The following is a 14,899-nucleotide window of genomic DNA, read 5'->3' as shown; positions in this document are numbered from 1 at the left end:
AGGCTGAGGCCGGGCCAGGCGAGGACGCAGAGGCTGAGGCCGGGCCAGGCGTAGCAGAAGCACAGGCGGATGTAGCCGGGCCAGGCGATGACGAGGTGGTCGCAGATGGCGGCTGGACAGGCTCCTCGGACCCTCCAGCGGAGACGTGAGGCTGAACGGGCCCCTCGGACCCTCCAGCGGAGACAGGAGGCTGAACGGGCCCCTCGGACCCTCCAGCGGAGACAGGAGGCTGAACGGGCCCCTCGGACCCTCCAGCGGAGACAGGGAGGTGCTGGCCGGGCCCCTCGGACCCTCCAGCGGAGACAGGGAGGTGCTGGCCGGGCCCCTCGGACCCTCCAGCGGAGACAGGAGGCTGAACGGGCCCCTCGGACCCTCCAGCGGAGACAGGAGGCTGAACGGGCCCCTCGGACCCTCCAGCGGAGACAGGGAGGTGCTGGCCGGGCTCACTGGAACCCCCAGCGGACGAGGTAGATGGCGGCGTGGGAGCCGCGGAGTCCTGGATGAGCTCATCCGAGCTTCCAGCAGGAGCCGATGTAGAGCCAGAGAGGATTGGGACCCCGGGCTCAATGTTAAGCTGGCTAGAAAACCGCACTGCTACGGGGAACTGGGCCAAAGGTTCAGGTGCGAGCTGAGCTGCTGGACACACGGGGACCTGAGCTGCTGGACACACGGGGACCTGAGCTGCTGGACACACGGGGACCTGAGCTGCTGGACACACGGGGACCTGAGCTGCTAACAGTGGAGAAGTAAATGACTGCACAGGGGACTGAACTGATGTCTGTAGTAACGGTGGTGGTGAGAGTGGAGTAGGTGGTGGAGTTAATGACTTCACAGGGGAATGAACTAGAGGTAGTGACGGTTGTGGTGCTGGTGGTTGAGTGGGTGACTGTGCTAAAGGAGGCTGCACTGGGGACACTGGAGACTGTACTGGGGAAAGTAGGGCTGCAGGAGACTGCACTGGGGACACTGGAGACTGCACTGGGGACACTGGAGACTGCACTGGGGACACTGGAGACTGCACTGGGGAAGGCAGAGCTGCGGGAGACTGCGCTAGAGACTGCAGTGATGGTTGTAGTGGAGGTGTGACGGGTGGAGGAGTGGCTGAAGTGGCTGCGGGTCGGGCGGCTAGTGGCTCAGCTACAGAGCATATTAACGGCAGGGCTATGGGTTGAATGTCTGACTGAGTAGCAGCCTGAGTGGCTGGGTGTAGTGACGGTTGTGGTGGAAGAGAAACAGGTGGTAGTGTGGATGATGGAGCTAAGGGCGACTGAGTGGCAGACCGAACTGATGACTGAAGCGATGGTAGAGGTGAAAATGGAGCTTGTGGTGGAGTTAATGGCTGAGCTAGCGGGGACACAGGAGACTGAGCTGCGGGTGGCGGCGAGGGAGCTAACTGAGCTGCAGGTGGCGGCGAGGGAGCTAACTGAGCTGCAGGTGGCGGCGAGGGAGCTAACTGAGCTGCGGGTGGCGGCGAGGGAGCTAACTGAGCTGCGGGTGGCGGCGAGGGAGCTAACTGAGCTGCGGGTGGCGGCGAGGGAGCTAACTGAGCTGCGGGTGGCGGCGAGGGAGCTAACTGAGCTGGAAGTAGCAGCGAGGGAGCCGACGGAGCTTCTGGCAGCACAGAAGGTGAATTAGAAGGCCGAATGTCCGGCTGTGGGGTGGCGCGTCGGCGGCGTGAATGCCGTTTCTTTCGGGAGGCCGGAGGTGCGGTGATGGAGGAAACCGGCAACGACGGAGAGATCACGGCCGGCTCCTCATCCTCCGACCACATTGCTGCGAGAAAGGCAGCGGGTGAGTGACAGTCAGAGTGGAGGGTGGATGGAGAGGAGTCCAGTGGCAGCAGCGTGGAAACGTTTCCCGATTGTGGCGGTCGCTGTTGCGGTGTGACGAGCTCGCGGATTTGTACTGTCTCCTTGGCTTTCTGCAGATTGGACAGTAGGCCCGAAAATCCTGAGAGCTCGTGCAGATGGGGATTCCCCTTGAGAATAGCCTCGATGGCGTTTATCCCAATGGACATGGCTTTAATGTCCGAGGCGTGGGAAACTCGCTCCCACAGGCTGAAGATGCGGGCCAAATCGCTTTCCCGGGAGGAGCCTGCTGGGTCCATGTCTGGTGACGTCGTACTGTCAAGGCTCGGCTGTGTGGCAGGCAGGAGGAGGACCCAAACGCAAAACTCACAGACACGGGGATGAACTCAAAATCACAGCTTTAATGCTGGAATGGCAGAACATAGGAAATACAAAACTAAACTGGGAAAACTACAAACTAAAAACTCACAGGGAGATCCACACAACATGAGGGACGACGTCACGCTGAACAGAGGGAGACGCAGACAGAAATACACAGAGGGTTAACGAGGGGAGTGGGAACACACGGGGAACACAGGTGACACTGATAACCATAACGAGACAGGGCGGGGTGAACTGAACACTGACGGGAGAGGTGAAACAGGGAGCACAGAGGTTCAGACAGGAGGAGAGAGAGCACGAGTAGAACACCAACATAACAGGCAGAGGAGACACGGAATAAACACGAAAGGGGACGAGGGCTCATAAATACATAGAGGGGCACACAGGGAGACATGAAGGGCAAGGGATCAAAACTAGAAGCCATAGAATAAATCACACAAGTACAATAATACGAAAATCACAAAGAACTAAAAACGCTGGGTCAGGAGACCCAGGACCGTGACAGTTTTGTCTCTCTCTAGGCTTCCGTTTCTTTCTCCTCTCTTCTGTCTGTTATTGTTTGTTGTTGTCTGTGCTGTGAGGCAGTACTCATTCGTGTTCCTACCCTTGAGTCTACACACCTGAAGATAATCAACCCCCTCTGGCCTCTGATCTCATCATCAGCCATTACTTAAGGTAGTCATTACTGGATTGTTGAACTACCTTGTTAGTTAAGCACTGGCTCCTAGCTTGTATTTTGCTCGTGTGTGTTTGCCTCAAAGGATCCGACATTGTCTTCTCCCTCTGCACAGACCTTCCCTGGATTCCCCTTCCTGGACTGTGGTGAGTGTGCCTATTTTGAGAGAGTATTGTACTGGAGAGACAATTGAATGTTTTCGGATGCAGTTTCACCATGGACCCCTGGAGACCCATTTTTCCACCTGCACTGTTATTTATAGCATATTCTGGTGAAAACGCTGTAAATAGAATGCACTAAACTTTAAAATCATAAAACATCAATTATCTGTCTGCATCACTAACAGCTTTAAGCATAAGAAAATTAAGTTGTTGTGAACCCATGCTTTCATTTAGTGTGAAACATGTTTAACAACCATTTAGTAAATACAATAACTGAGGCCTTGGTTATAAATTCCACGTTACTTTCCATGTCCGCAGGTCTGCTGGACTCTACTTGAGTCAGAGTGACTTAACTTCAGGAACAGCTATGAGGGTGTGTGCATGGCATCATGGGCCTGCCAGTTTTTTGTCACTAATTGCACATTCACCCCAGATGGCAAACTTCAGATAAGTATGACGAACAGTTACTCAGCCATGGTGTCTCCAGCTCTCTGCACCAAGGTTTAAGTGAATAAGCTCCCTTAACCTTATAGTTAGAAGAGAAGGTTGTATGTTACTTTTCTCTGGTAGGGTGTCCCTAGGCAAATTAGACAATTTTCATTTCTTCCTATGTTTCATTGGCAACCTAAAGGTTGAATGCATAGCCATCTATCATGAAATCTTCTGTCTATTAGGAAGTATCTCCAATGGTATTAAGTCAAGTGTCTTAGTGCCCTAGTGGTCAGTATATTGATAGGAGTTCCACAGAGATATACTTTAAGAGCTCTATTATTTACCATTTATATAAAGAATAAATATGTCATGTATATCTTTACACTATTTTATATGCCACTTGAGAGCTTTTTCTTTTATCTGGACATTGCAAAACTGTTGTATTCTTTTGCTATATTTCAAATCTACCAAGACGAGGCCAAGAAATCTATCAAGAAATGGAATGCTCATCATTGCTACAGTAATTACAATCGCTGGTCATAGGACTTTCTAATATTAGCTGTGCTTCTTATTGAAATCTGTATTTAAAAACACAAAACAGGATTATAAAAATAATAAAAGGGAAACAATGCATATAAATATATGTATATATATACACTAACCTAGGGCTGCTCGATTATGGCAAAAATGATAATCACGATTATTTTCACTGAAATTGAGATCACGATTATTTGACGATATTTATTTAACCCTTTAAGACCTACTATAGAACCAAGTCCACCAGAGCTTATATTATTTTTTTACATGCTGTAGTGCCATTTGTGGGAGCATTTCAAGTTGCTATACATCAATACAACTGTTATAGCCCATATTTTAATAATATGTATGCATTAAGTGCATAGTAATTACATAAATTGCAAAAAAGTGCAATAAACTGCAAAAAAAATTGAAAATCGCTTTTGTTTTGTTTACATATATTTCTACTTGGAGAAATTTAAGAGGTTTATCCCTCAAAACTTTAAATACAATAAAGTTGCAAAAAATAGTTTCCCACCACAGGAAATTTATTTTGAGTGTCTTCATAGTTTTATTTTGGAGATACAGCAATTTTTATATACTGCAGGAAAAACAAAAAACAATCCTATGATGCAAATTTGCAAAGAAAACAGCATGTGCATCATTTCACTGTGGGAAGTGTTACAAACAGCTGATAGGAACGGCAAAGCGTGTTTCTGGAATATTATGTTTTTGTTCCTGCAAGCGCTTTTTATGCAATTTTTGCAAAGCTATATGTGGAACGAAACCGTGACCGAGGACAAGCTGATGGCATCAGATGTAAGTACAACTCCTCCGGTTTCATATGCAAAACAAATTATTGCGCTAGCTTACACGGTTCAGGTTCTACAGGGATTTAAAAATAGTTACGCAAAACGGAGCGTGCTGCTCTGACCGGCTTTAAAGGGTTAACAATGACTTTAAAAAAATAATATAAAATAGTGTGCAACACCACTGAAGTTTGTTTTTTTTAACTCTCTTTTCAACCAACGGCAGTCACTCTCCAAATAACTTCTGCTTAGCTTTCCGAGCTTCCCTCGGGTCCTCTTAATCAGCGGTCTCCAACCTTTTTTGCGCCACGGACGGTTTATGCCCGACAATATTTTCACGGACCGGCCTTTAAGGTGTCGCGGATAAATGAGGGAGGGGCTAATAATCGGCTCAGTCATTTTTAATGATCGTTGAAAGCCCAGATCGTAATCGTGATTAAAATTCGATTAATTGAGCAGCCCTACACTAACCACAAAAATGCCCAAAAGACAGCAAGTTTTTAAGCACTTGAGATACTAAATCTTCCAACTGAGACATCCAGATAAATCTTTCCCCACCTGGTTAGAGAAGTGAAAGGCACCACACTTTTTGATATTTATGTATTCATTTGAATTTCATTTTCCTTTTATAACATACTGTTAAAAACAAAATATACAAATGTTCACAATATGTTGCCGTTGCTACAAGAGATGTCAGGTGTGATAATTCACAGCTTTATAATGCAGTGTTATGCTAAGAAACCTTGCATAATACTCCACGTAACTTGGCATGCACCTCACAAAACACGTAACTACACATCAGCGCCAATGTGTAGTTACACCAGAGGATACCCACAAAGGTCTAATGTCTCTTGTGGAAGCAAAAGCGGGACCTTAATGGCAGGAGGCATGTCATTTTAACATCGTGGCTTATTAGGGGCATTTCTGCATGACAAAAATCAATGCTAATACTTTAAAAATACCAGCCTAAAAGGCAACATTCCCACCTACATCAGACACACCTAAATACTGGTACAAATATTGCATAAGAAATTGTTCTGAACAGAGGTTTTCACTCTAAGTGCAAATTTTACAATTACATTTTTACATTTACAATTAACAATGAGATAAAAAGAACTTACACAACTAACATTTTACCAATAAATGTATGTTGCCACTTTGTGGCAGTAAGTTTTTTATCACCGTCTGGTCACTGCAGTGACGAAGCATAACACACATTTGTGTGATTTTATCAGGCACTACACATTCATTACCAGCTGGTACTAAAATACAAAGAGGTTAATAGTTTAAAAAATGTCAAAATAGGCCTTACATTCAGTGTATTCGTTTTCTTTCTAAAAAGCTTTTCAGCACGAACGTCTTCATGTAATGGAGGTATTTCAGAATATAAGGTGAGATCAATCTTTCATGAGGCACTAGACTGAGAGCAACTGCCTTACACAGGCATCAAACTGCATTAAAATCATTCCAGACTCCAAATGGAACATCTGTTTAATAAATAGGGTTAAAGAGGCACTCATCAGTGCAAATGTCTTGGTTGCTGGAAGGTAAGGAAGGTGTCTATGTGGCCATTTTCCATCTTTCCACTAACCAAAAATAATGTCTAAATTTTCTTAAACACATATGAAATGAATTGAGTGTCTAACTTCATCCTGAGGCTATAGAGAAGGCACTTAATTCTGCACTTTGCTTCTGTGCTGTTGTCTATCCCTGGGAACTATTTTTCATCTGATTCACAGTCTCCCAGGTGAAGCCTGAGTACCCCTTCAGTGTGCAGCTGCAACAAGCGGTTAAATTCAGCTGGCATTGCATGAAAACTCGCTTTAGCTGGTTTGTCATCATAGTAGTGGTTAGTCAGGGTATAGAGGCCATATGGGTGATTACTAAAGGGCCAGAATCCATACAGATGCACATTTTCACACAATTCCAGGGCCATGCTAACCATAATTAATCCAGTGCTGAGCCGCCTTTCTTTCAGGCCTTCAGAGCTCCAGAATTGAGCCAGACTGTCAAGGTACTGAGGGTTAAAGAAAACAGGTTGAATAGGGCTTTTAAAGTCCTCTATTGTATATGCAACTCGCTGACACACAGCAGTATTTATACCAAAGGAGAAGGCAGGAAGGAGCAGCAGAGAGTTGCCGTACTTGCGAAGACTCTCCACGAATGGAAGGCGGCGTCCCACCAGGGAGCCATACCTGTGCAAAAGAAATAGCTGACTTTGAGCAACAACTCATAAGTAATGTGAGGTGGCAGCAACTTTTTTTCTTGCTTACCTCTGTGTGAAGATGCTTGGATTTGCTGTCACAAGGCTAGTTTTGCTGCCAACATCTTTCTCATATCCATTTTCCAAAGGAGGTAAGTTGCACCTGAACAAACAAAAAAGTAGACACAGGAATGGTTATGTGGAATTTCCACTCTGAATTTGGTCTACATTGGACACTTTTCTCACCTGATAACAAAGTCAGCTGAATCAATCATTTTTCCACAGCTGCTGTCAGACAGGATCCCACCATTCCCAACTACTGAACAAGTGTCCCATTTCTTACTTGAAAAAGGATTCTCCTGGAATAGACAGCGACAAATAAGGCATTATAAAAAAAACATTTACCATTGTTGCCGATGTCAAATGTTGAAGCAAAAAGGATTTATATATAATCTTTCCTCTTCAATTCACACATGTTTTCTGTCAATTTAAATACTGAACTAAATCAGCATTTGTTGCTTTGCTGGTTGAGATGCTACTATATCACCTTAGCTTTTGTGGTTTGGTAGCTTACATATTTTTATATCTCTCATTCTGGATTTGACTTTATTTTTGAAACACTTCATAACAACTGACCGAATTGCAGTCGAAACAGAGTAATTAAAATGTTTAAAAAAAATAAGATAACAAGAACAGAAGAATAAATCAGTACAGGTACAAACAAAGAGCAAGAGGTTAAACACAGATAACAACTCACACTGGGTTAAAAGCCAAGGAGAAACGCTGTGTTCTTAAATGATTTTTAAAAACAGCAAGAGATGGAGCCTGCCTGACAGCTCATTCCACATTTTAGGAGGCAAAACTGCAAAGGCTGTGCCTCCTCTGGATTTACAAAATGTCTACGGGACAATCAAAAGCATTTGGTTATCTGATGTAAGAGCGTGAAGGCATGTAAAGGTGAAGCAGCTCAGACAAATAAGAAGGGGCAAGACCATTAAGACACTTAAAAACAAATAAAAGAATTTGAAATGGATGAAATGACTGCATGTCTGTTATTACTATGCAGTTTTTCTGCTTCTCCTTTTTTATACTGGTGTATACTTTATACTTAGTTTGTATCCGTTTGAGGGGGTGTAGCATTTAAGTTCCTGTTTGTAATACTTCTAAAAACATATTTTTAAAAGTGATGGTGCATTACTTACATATGGCTGTGTATGTATTTACATAAGCAAGCCCCAGCCCCTCCCGCCTCTCTCACACACACACACACAAACAAACAAACAAACAAACAAACAAAAACAAAAAACCCTACCTTTGTAAAAATGCTGAACAGCTCTTTGTTCACCTGTAGAGTCCTCTTCTTTTCCCCATCATAAACGAGCTTCAACCCCACTGGAGTGTTATTCTTGGTAATGATTGCTTTGTCAATGCCATTGCACTTAAGTCTCAGATCAGTTCTGGGGAATATAAAACACTTTGTTGACACAGGCTAGCTATTTACCAGACAAACCGGTTCGCAGTTATTAACTGGGAACAGAAATATTGCTTTTCTCAAAATACAAGCTATCTGGATTGTCATATAATTTCATATTATGCAGTAAATTAGAAGAATATTTTAGGAAATAACATTAGTTTATTAAAAACATGACAATGGTTGGATCTCGAATAAAAATAAATTTTAATGCCATTATAAGAAATGCATATTAGCCATGTGTCTGAAAGCCTGTGTGACATCTAAGAAAACTGTCAATATTTAAAGTTGATGCTTGTTTAATTTATACTAACAGACATTGCCAATCTAAATGAAACCACTGCTATTGGTCCCTTAACGTAATGCCAAGGAATACCATTTCTTTAATGCTTTTGATTCTCTTCATGTTCATTGACGTGTTCAGTGAAATAGTTCAGTGTGAATAAATAGACAGAGAGAGATGAGACATCAGTACACCCACAGGGCAGGAGAGCATACAACAGGTGAGTGAGGGGAGGAACAAACATTGATCAATATAAAGTTAAACAGGAAAAGGTTAAAAATAAAATAAAAGAGCAGTGTATTACAACACAGTTAGCTTTAGTAATCGGTATAAAAAAATCTTTCTTTCAGCTGTAGGTAACAAATACAACAACAACTCCTGTTAATGTTTTATGCAGCTCGAGCTAATAGAAAGTCTCAGTCACATAGTCTTAAAGAGATATTTACCCACATGGTAAATATCTCAAGTATTCTTTGTTGTGCCTACAGAGATATTATGTCAAAGTCATCGTCCCTCATTGCAGGGCTCCTTTGGTTTAAGCTACTGGCTCACTGACTCCTACATGAGGCTGATGACACCTGATACCTGATAGGCTGATACCTCAATCAAATCTTTGCATAAAAAAATCCTGTTATCGATACACTATTTGAATATATTGTGGTAGGGATCATATTATGCTTGCAGAGCTCATCTGTGACTTTAATTTTATTTTATTTTTAATTAAAAATTTACTCGAGCAGACACACACACTCCTATTTAGTAAAACATTTTACTTTGATTTGTAATTTCTATAGAAAAAAATTGGAAGTGTTTGCAAATTGGTTCTTACCTGAATTTTAAGTATTTCTCCTCCTGCTTCTTCCAGGTTTGATTGTAACGCTCTTGTACCTTGCTAATGATTTCCCTGTGAAACACACAAACACACAGTCAACAGAATCATATCTGCACAGCTGACTTTGCACAGCTCATTTTTGACGATGGCATAAACAAAGAGGTTTCTCAGGGAAATTCTGAGACTGTTATGTTTTCTCTCACTTGCAGCCTTTGCAAATTTCTGAGGGCTTTGCGGCATGTTTCTTTTGAGAAGCTGGTTGGTGAGGCTTCACATGTCTGCAAAAAAACACAAACAAACAACAAAAACAAAGAAAACTGGTCAGATTAAGTAATACAGATCAGGAAAATGCAGAAAAAAGAGATGACATATTATAACAGCATTTCATTGTTGTTGTCAGTTGTTCACACATCCTGGTGTGAACAACTTAGTGATTCAGAGTGACGTATTGTTCCAGTCAGTGTCAAGCACTGTACTTAAAACTTGCTTGTTGTCCTTTTTTTCCAGTTTGTGCAACTAAATAATTATAATACGTAATATAATATAATTATATTACATCATATCACAGCAACTGTTCCTAATTTTTACTCAACTAAACTGATCCGACAACTTAAGTAATTATTTACAAAGGACAGTTGGACTGAATGATATGTTATCCTGGCTGTTATCCTTCCAACCTCCATAAAGATTAAATAATCTTGCATGCAATTGGTGTTCATGACTTAAACACTTCTTCGTGCAAATGATAGCCTCAGTTTCCTGTTCCTAGCTGGCAGCAGTGACAGTGTGTGGTCACCTGCTGCTGTAGCCCACCTGCTTCAAGGTTCAATATGCTGTAAGGAACCTTGGAGTCATTTTTGACCAAGACATGTCCTTCAATGCACATATTAAACAAATATGTAAATATGTAATATGCTTTCTTCCATTTGCACAACATCTCTAAAATTAGAAATATCCTGTCTCACAGTTACGCTGAAAAACTAGTTTGTGCATTTATTACTTCCAGGCTGGACGACTGCAATTCATTATTATCAGGATGTCCTAAAACCTCCCTGAAAAGCCTTCAGTTAATCCAAAATGCTACAGCAAGAGTTACTGACAGGAACTAGAAAGAGAGAGCATATTTCTCCTATATTGGCTTCCCTTCATTGGCTCCCTGTTAAATCCAGAATTGAATTCAAAATCCTGCTCCTCACATACAAGGTCTTAAATAATCAGGCAGCATCTTATCTTAATGACATTGTGGTACCATATCACCCCAGTAGAGCACTTCGTTCTTGCACTGCAGGCTTACTTGTTGTTCCTAGAGTATTTAAAAGTACACAATATCTCCACTTTCAAGATTAGGCTTAAAACTTTCCTTTTTGCTAAAGCATATAGTTAGGGCTGGACCAGGTGACCCTGAATCCTCCCTTAGTTATGCTGCAATAGGCATAAGCTGTTAGGGGATTCCCATGATGCATTGAGTTTTTCCTTTTCAGTCACCTTTTTCACTCACTATGTGTTAACAGACCTCTCTGCATTGAATCGTACTTGTTATTAATCTCTGGCTCTCTTCCACAGCATGTTTTTATCCTGTTTTCCTTCTCTCACCCCAACCAGTCACAGCAGATGGCCCCGCCCCTCCCTCATCCTGGTTCTGCCGGAGGTTTCTTCCTGTTAAAAGGGAGTTTTTCCTTCCCACTGTCGCCAAAGTGCTTGCTCATAGGGGGTCATATGATTGTTGGGTTTTTCTCTGTATGTATTATTGTAGGGTCTACCTTAAAATATAAAGCGCCTTGAGACGAGTGTTGTTGTGATTTGGCGCTATATAAATAAAATTTAATTTAATTTAATCTTCAGTGTACCCTTTCAAATAAAGATGTCTATAGCAAATACTTCAGCTTCTACACCTCTTTTCAGAAGATAGTTCTGCTTCTGCTTTTTTCAGCAGAAAATTTCCGCTACACAACATTCTCATTGCATTCTCACAGGAAATGCAACTTTTTCTAGTTTTTACTATTACTATTGTTGTTGTTGTTGTTGTTAAATAATGATAAAAAGAAACATTTTATTGCTATTAATAGTAGCTATGTGATATTATATCAAGACTTATGTTTGGATAGGGTTTAAAATATTTAGTTTAATGAATCAAAACTAATTCAGTCCTACCTAAGTGGTAAAACGGAATATACACAATAATGCAACAGCCATCATATACAGCACACCATATCTATGTCAATCTTTGACAGGGGTGCGTTGGTCTAAATAAGGCTTGCTATTCAAATAATAAATAAATAAAGCAATGCATATTTACATTTACAAATTTAGCCACAGTTATAAAACTATAGAATTATCTGTCTTAGATTGCAGAAAATTTGTTTTGCAAGCTGATCGATGAATATCTTTCATTTCATAGAGACTTGGGGGGTATTTCTCAAAGTCTGTCCTGCTTAAGCTCAATGTATGTCTCAGTCCGGGGGTTACGACTGCTGCAGAAGGATCGAACTAGAGTGAAACGAATTAAACTGAGCAATGAATACAAAACTGCATGAATTAGTGTAACTTACAGTTTAAGTGTATCAGCAGAATTCAGCTAAAGGGCCACAGTAACTTTCCTGGGCGAGCCTGGACTCCCGAGGTCCTTAACCCTTACGCTGTCTCACTCAACAGCCTAATATCTAAATGTAGCTTTAATACAAGAATTTTATCACGTCTTTTTCAACACTTAACACCTTTTAATTTTCATATTTCAAAAGGTTATTACATTTTCATATTTCAGATTTGAGGTATATTTCTTCAGCTCCAAAAAGGCTGAATATATTATTTAAATATCTAGGCTACAGGTCCATATGTCCCCAAACCTTGACCCCAAAACGCTGGCAGTCGCATTATTTATCAGAAAACATCATAACAGAAATACTGAAAAAGTCCTTTACTTTTGACACTTTAGCTTCACTTTAAGGAAATGTGCTTAAGTGTGCCTATGGCACACTTATTACTATTTGGCAGATTTATTATTGTTATTATTATTATTACCGTTATTCCCACCCCATGCAGCAGACTGTGACAGCACTGAGCAGCTCCTTCAGTGGGAGACTGCGGCACCCACGGTGTGGGATGGAGAGATTTCACAGGTCTTTCCTCCCCACTGCTGTCAGACTCCACAATAAAGACTTTAACTGATCAAACGCACACATCCACACATGTGCAATAACACTAAGTGCAATAATCTTTTCTGGCATCGTTGTTTTTTTACTCAGTTGTATATAGCATTTGTATTCTATTTTTATCTTATTGTATATTTTTTTCTACTGTATATAATATTTTATTTTATTCTATTCTGTACAGTTGTGTACTGTATTTATTCTTATTGTATTCTAATTTTTGCTTCATAACTTTTGCACTGTCCACTTCCTGCTGTGACAAAACAAATTTCCAACATGTGGGAATAATAAAGGTTATCTTATCTTATCTTATTCCGCTTAAAATTTTGATCACGCCCCACAGCTTTGAGACAACCCCCATATTTATTATACCGTTTCATACAGCTCGATAGGGAATGGTGTGCTATGGGAAAGGGCCTGAAAAAAGGTCCCAACCCAGGCCACTTTGAAGGTCCACCGCTCGGCCATACTTTGTCATAGAAACATCATTTAAACTTCTACAGGTCACAAGACTTTGGACTTTTATTGACCAAATCCATGTTGTGAGTCTGGAGAATAATTTGAAAAAAAGGTCTTTCTCTTCCTTTCCCACCCAAACCGTTTGCCCTACATGTATAATTTATACATCAAAACGTAGCTATCGTTGTCTACTTTCATCCAGTGTCTTCCTCACTGAGATCATATTTACGGTTTTCACACAAATGCCATCAAAGCGCAGCCTCCTCCCTCTCTGTCCCCATAGACGGCCATTCTAAACCTGCTCTCAATTTTCGGTTCAAATTTAACATCAGAGCGTGTCTTTACACTGTCACCACGTCAGTATAATACACTCTACAGGCATGGAAATTTATTATGTTGTAGTCTGGAAGTTCCTACCACTCACAGTGAAAGAATCTTTGTGATCGGACCTACAGTTTTCTCTTGGGAACAATTTGTTTCAGAGTTTAATTCCTGTTTGCCGTTCTCTGTGTTTGACCCCAAATGCAGTGTGTGTGTGTCCCAGCGCCTCCTGCCACTCACACGAGTTACTATAGCAACCAGCCTTAACAGCTATGAACTGATGACTTTAAAACTCAACAGTTTTTTCCTCCAACCACATAGATCCTGTCTTCTGACAACTACCTTTGTTAATATGAGCTCAAAACATACTCTGACGAGTAAAATTAAGTGCAAAACCGTCATACCATTGTGAATGTAACCTACAAGCATACTTTAACAGCAAAAATTAAGTGGCAGATCACCCTACCTTTGTTAATAAGCGCTAGAAACACACTCTGACGGGTACAATTAAGTTCCAAGCCATGCTACTTTTGTGAATGTGACCTACAAGCATACTTAAACCGGTAAAATGAAGTGGCAAACCGTCCTGGCTTTATGGATATGAGCTACAAGCATACTCTGATGGCCAAAAGTGGCAAACCGTCAAACCTACTTAAATTTATGCTGGAATTACTCTGTGACAGCAGAAATGTGCATAAACTACTTACGGTAGGACGTTTTGCCAAAGTAGGATGGTTTATCAGAACACCGGCATAGGCACAATTAAAGTTTCTTCAGAAATGTTCGCTTTCTAGTTTCACATCTTTGTTGCTACTTTTATACGGTGAGCACAATCGTTCTTCCACAGCCTCTTTAGTTTTTGCTCTCTAGGCACAAATGTAGTTATGCACTCACTTGCCGTCCGACTTGTACCAGATGAGAGTGGTCATCAGGCTCCCCAGACAGACGAGAGTGATCATGAGAGACAAGAAAGACTTCGAGAGCTGTCCCCTCATACCTCTCCCCTCCTGTTAGTCTTTCCCTTTAGAGGCCCACCTTTGTCTGTCTCTCTCCCTCTCTTCCTCCTTGCCCTGCTTTTACCTTGCGCAACACGCGCTTGTTTTATCTACCCTGTCCCGTTGCCTATGTTCTCATATTTCCAAACTCGGTTTGCACTGCCACGAAGTACTTCACAAGCACACACGCCGGCTCAGTGAAGGCTGTTAATCTTTTTCCTCATGCCTGTCTGCTGTTTTACGCACTCATCACTCCCGCCTCCCTCGCTCACTCTCTTCCTGTCTCATTTGCCTCTGTGGTTCAAATCCCTCCCCGATAAATTAAGCACCAGAAATTCAGTCATTTCTCTCTGTCTAGTATGATTTCTTTTCCGCCAGACTGGTCGAGACAAGTTTGAGCCCCTGT

At 41.9% G+C, this 14,899-nt stretch overlaps 1 protein-coding gene across 1 annotated transcript; it reads right to left on the bottom strand.

Moving 5' to 3' along the window:
* Positions 1–5,369: 5,369 nt before the first annotated feature.
* st8sia6 (ST8 alpha-N-acetyl-neuraminide alpha-2,8-sialyltransferase 6) lies at positions 5,370–14,639 on the bottom strand. The gene is made up of 7 exons (XM_026164310.2): positions 14,393–14,639; positions 9,776–9,850; positions 9,570–9,644; positions 8,299–8,443; positions 7,233–7,345; positions 7,057–7,149; positions 5,370–6,978 (listed from the first exon to the last, which is right to left on the bottom strand). Exons 1-7 carry the CDS (start codon positions 14,491–14,493, stop codon positions 6,501–6,503), a joined length of 1,080 nt encoding a protein of 359 aa, XP_026020095.2. The 5' UTR covers positions 14,494–14,639; the 3' UTR covers positions 5,370–6,500.
* Positions 14,640–14,899: the final 260 nt, after the last annotated feature.

The sequence above is a fragment of the Astatotilapia calliptera genome, chromosome 4 (assembly GCF_964374335.1).
Source record: "Astatotilapia calliptera chromosome 4, fAstCal68.1, whole genome shotgun sequence".
NCBI classification, from domain to species: domain Eukaryota; kingdom Metazoa; phylum Chordata; class Actinopteri; order Cichliformes; family Cichlidae; genus Astatotilapia; species Astatotilapia calliptera.
The sequence above is the reverse complement of the archived record's forward strand: the minus strand, read 5'-3'. Positions and strand labels throughout refer to the sequence as shown.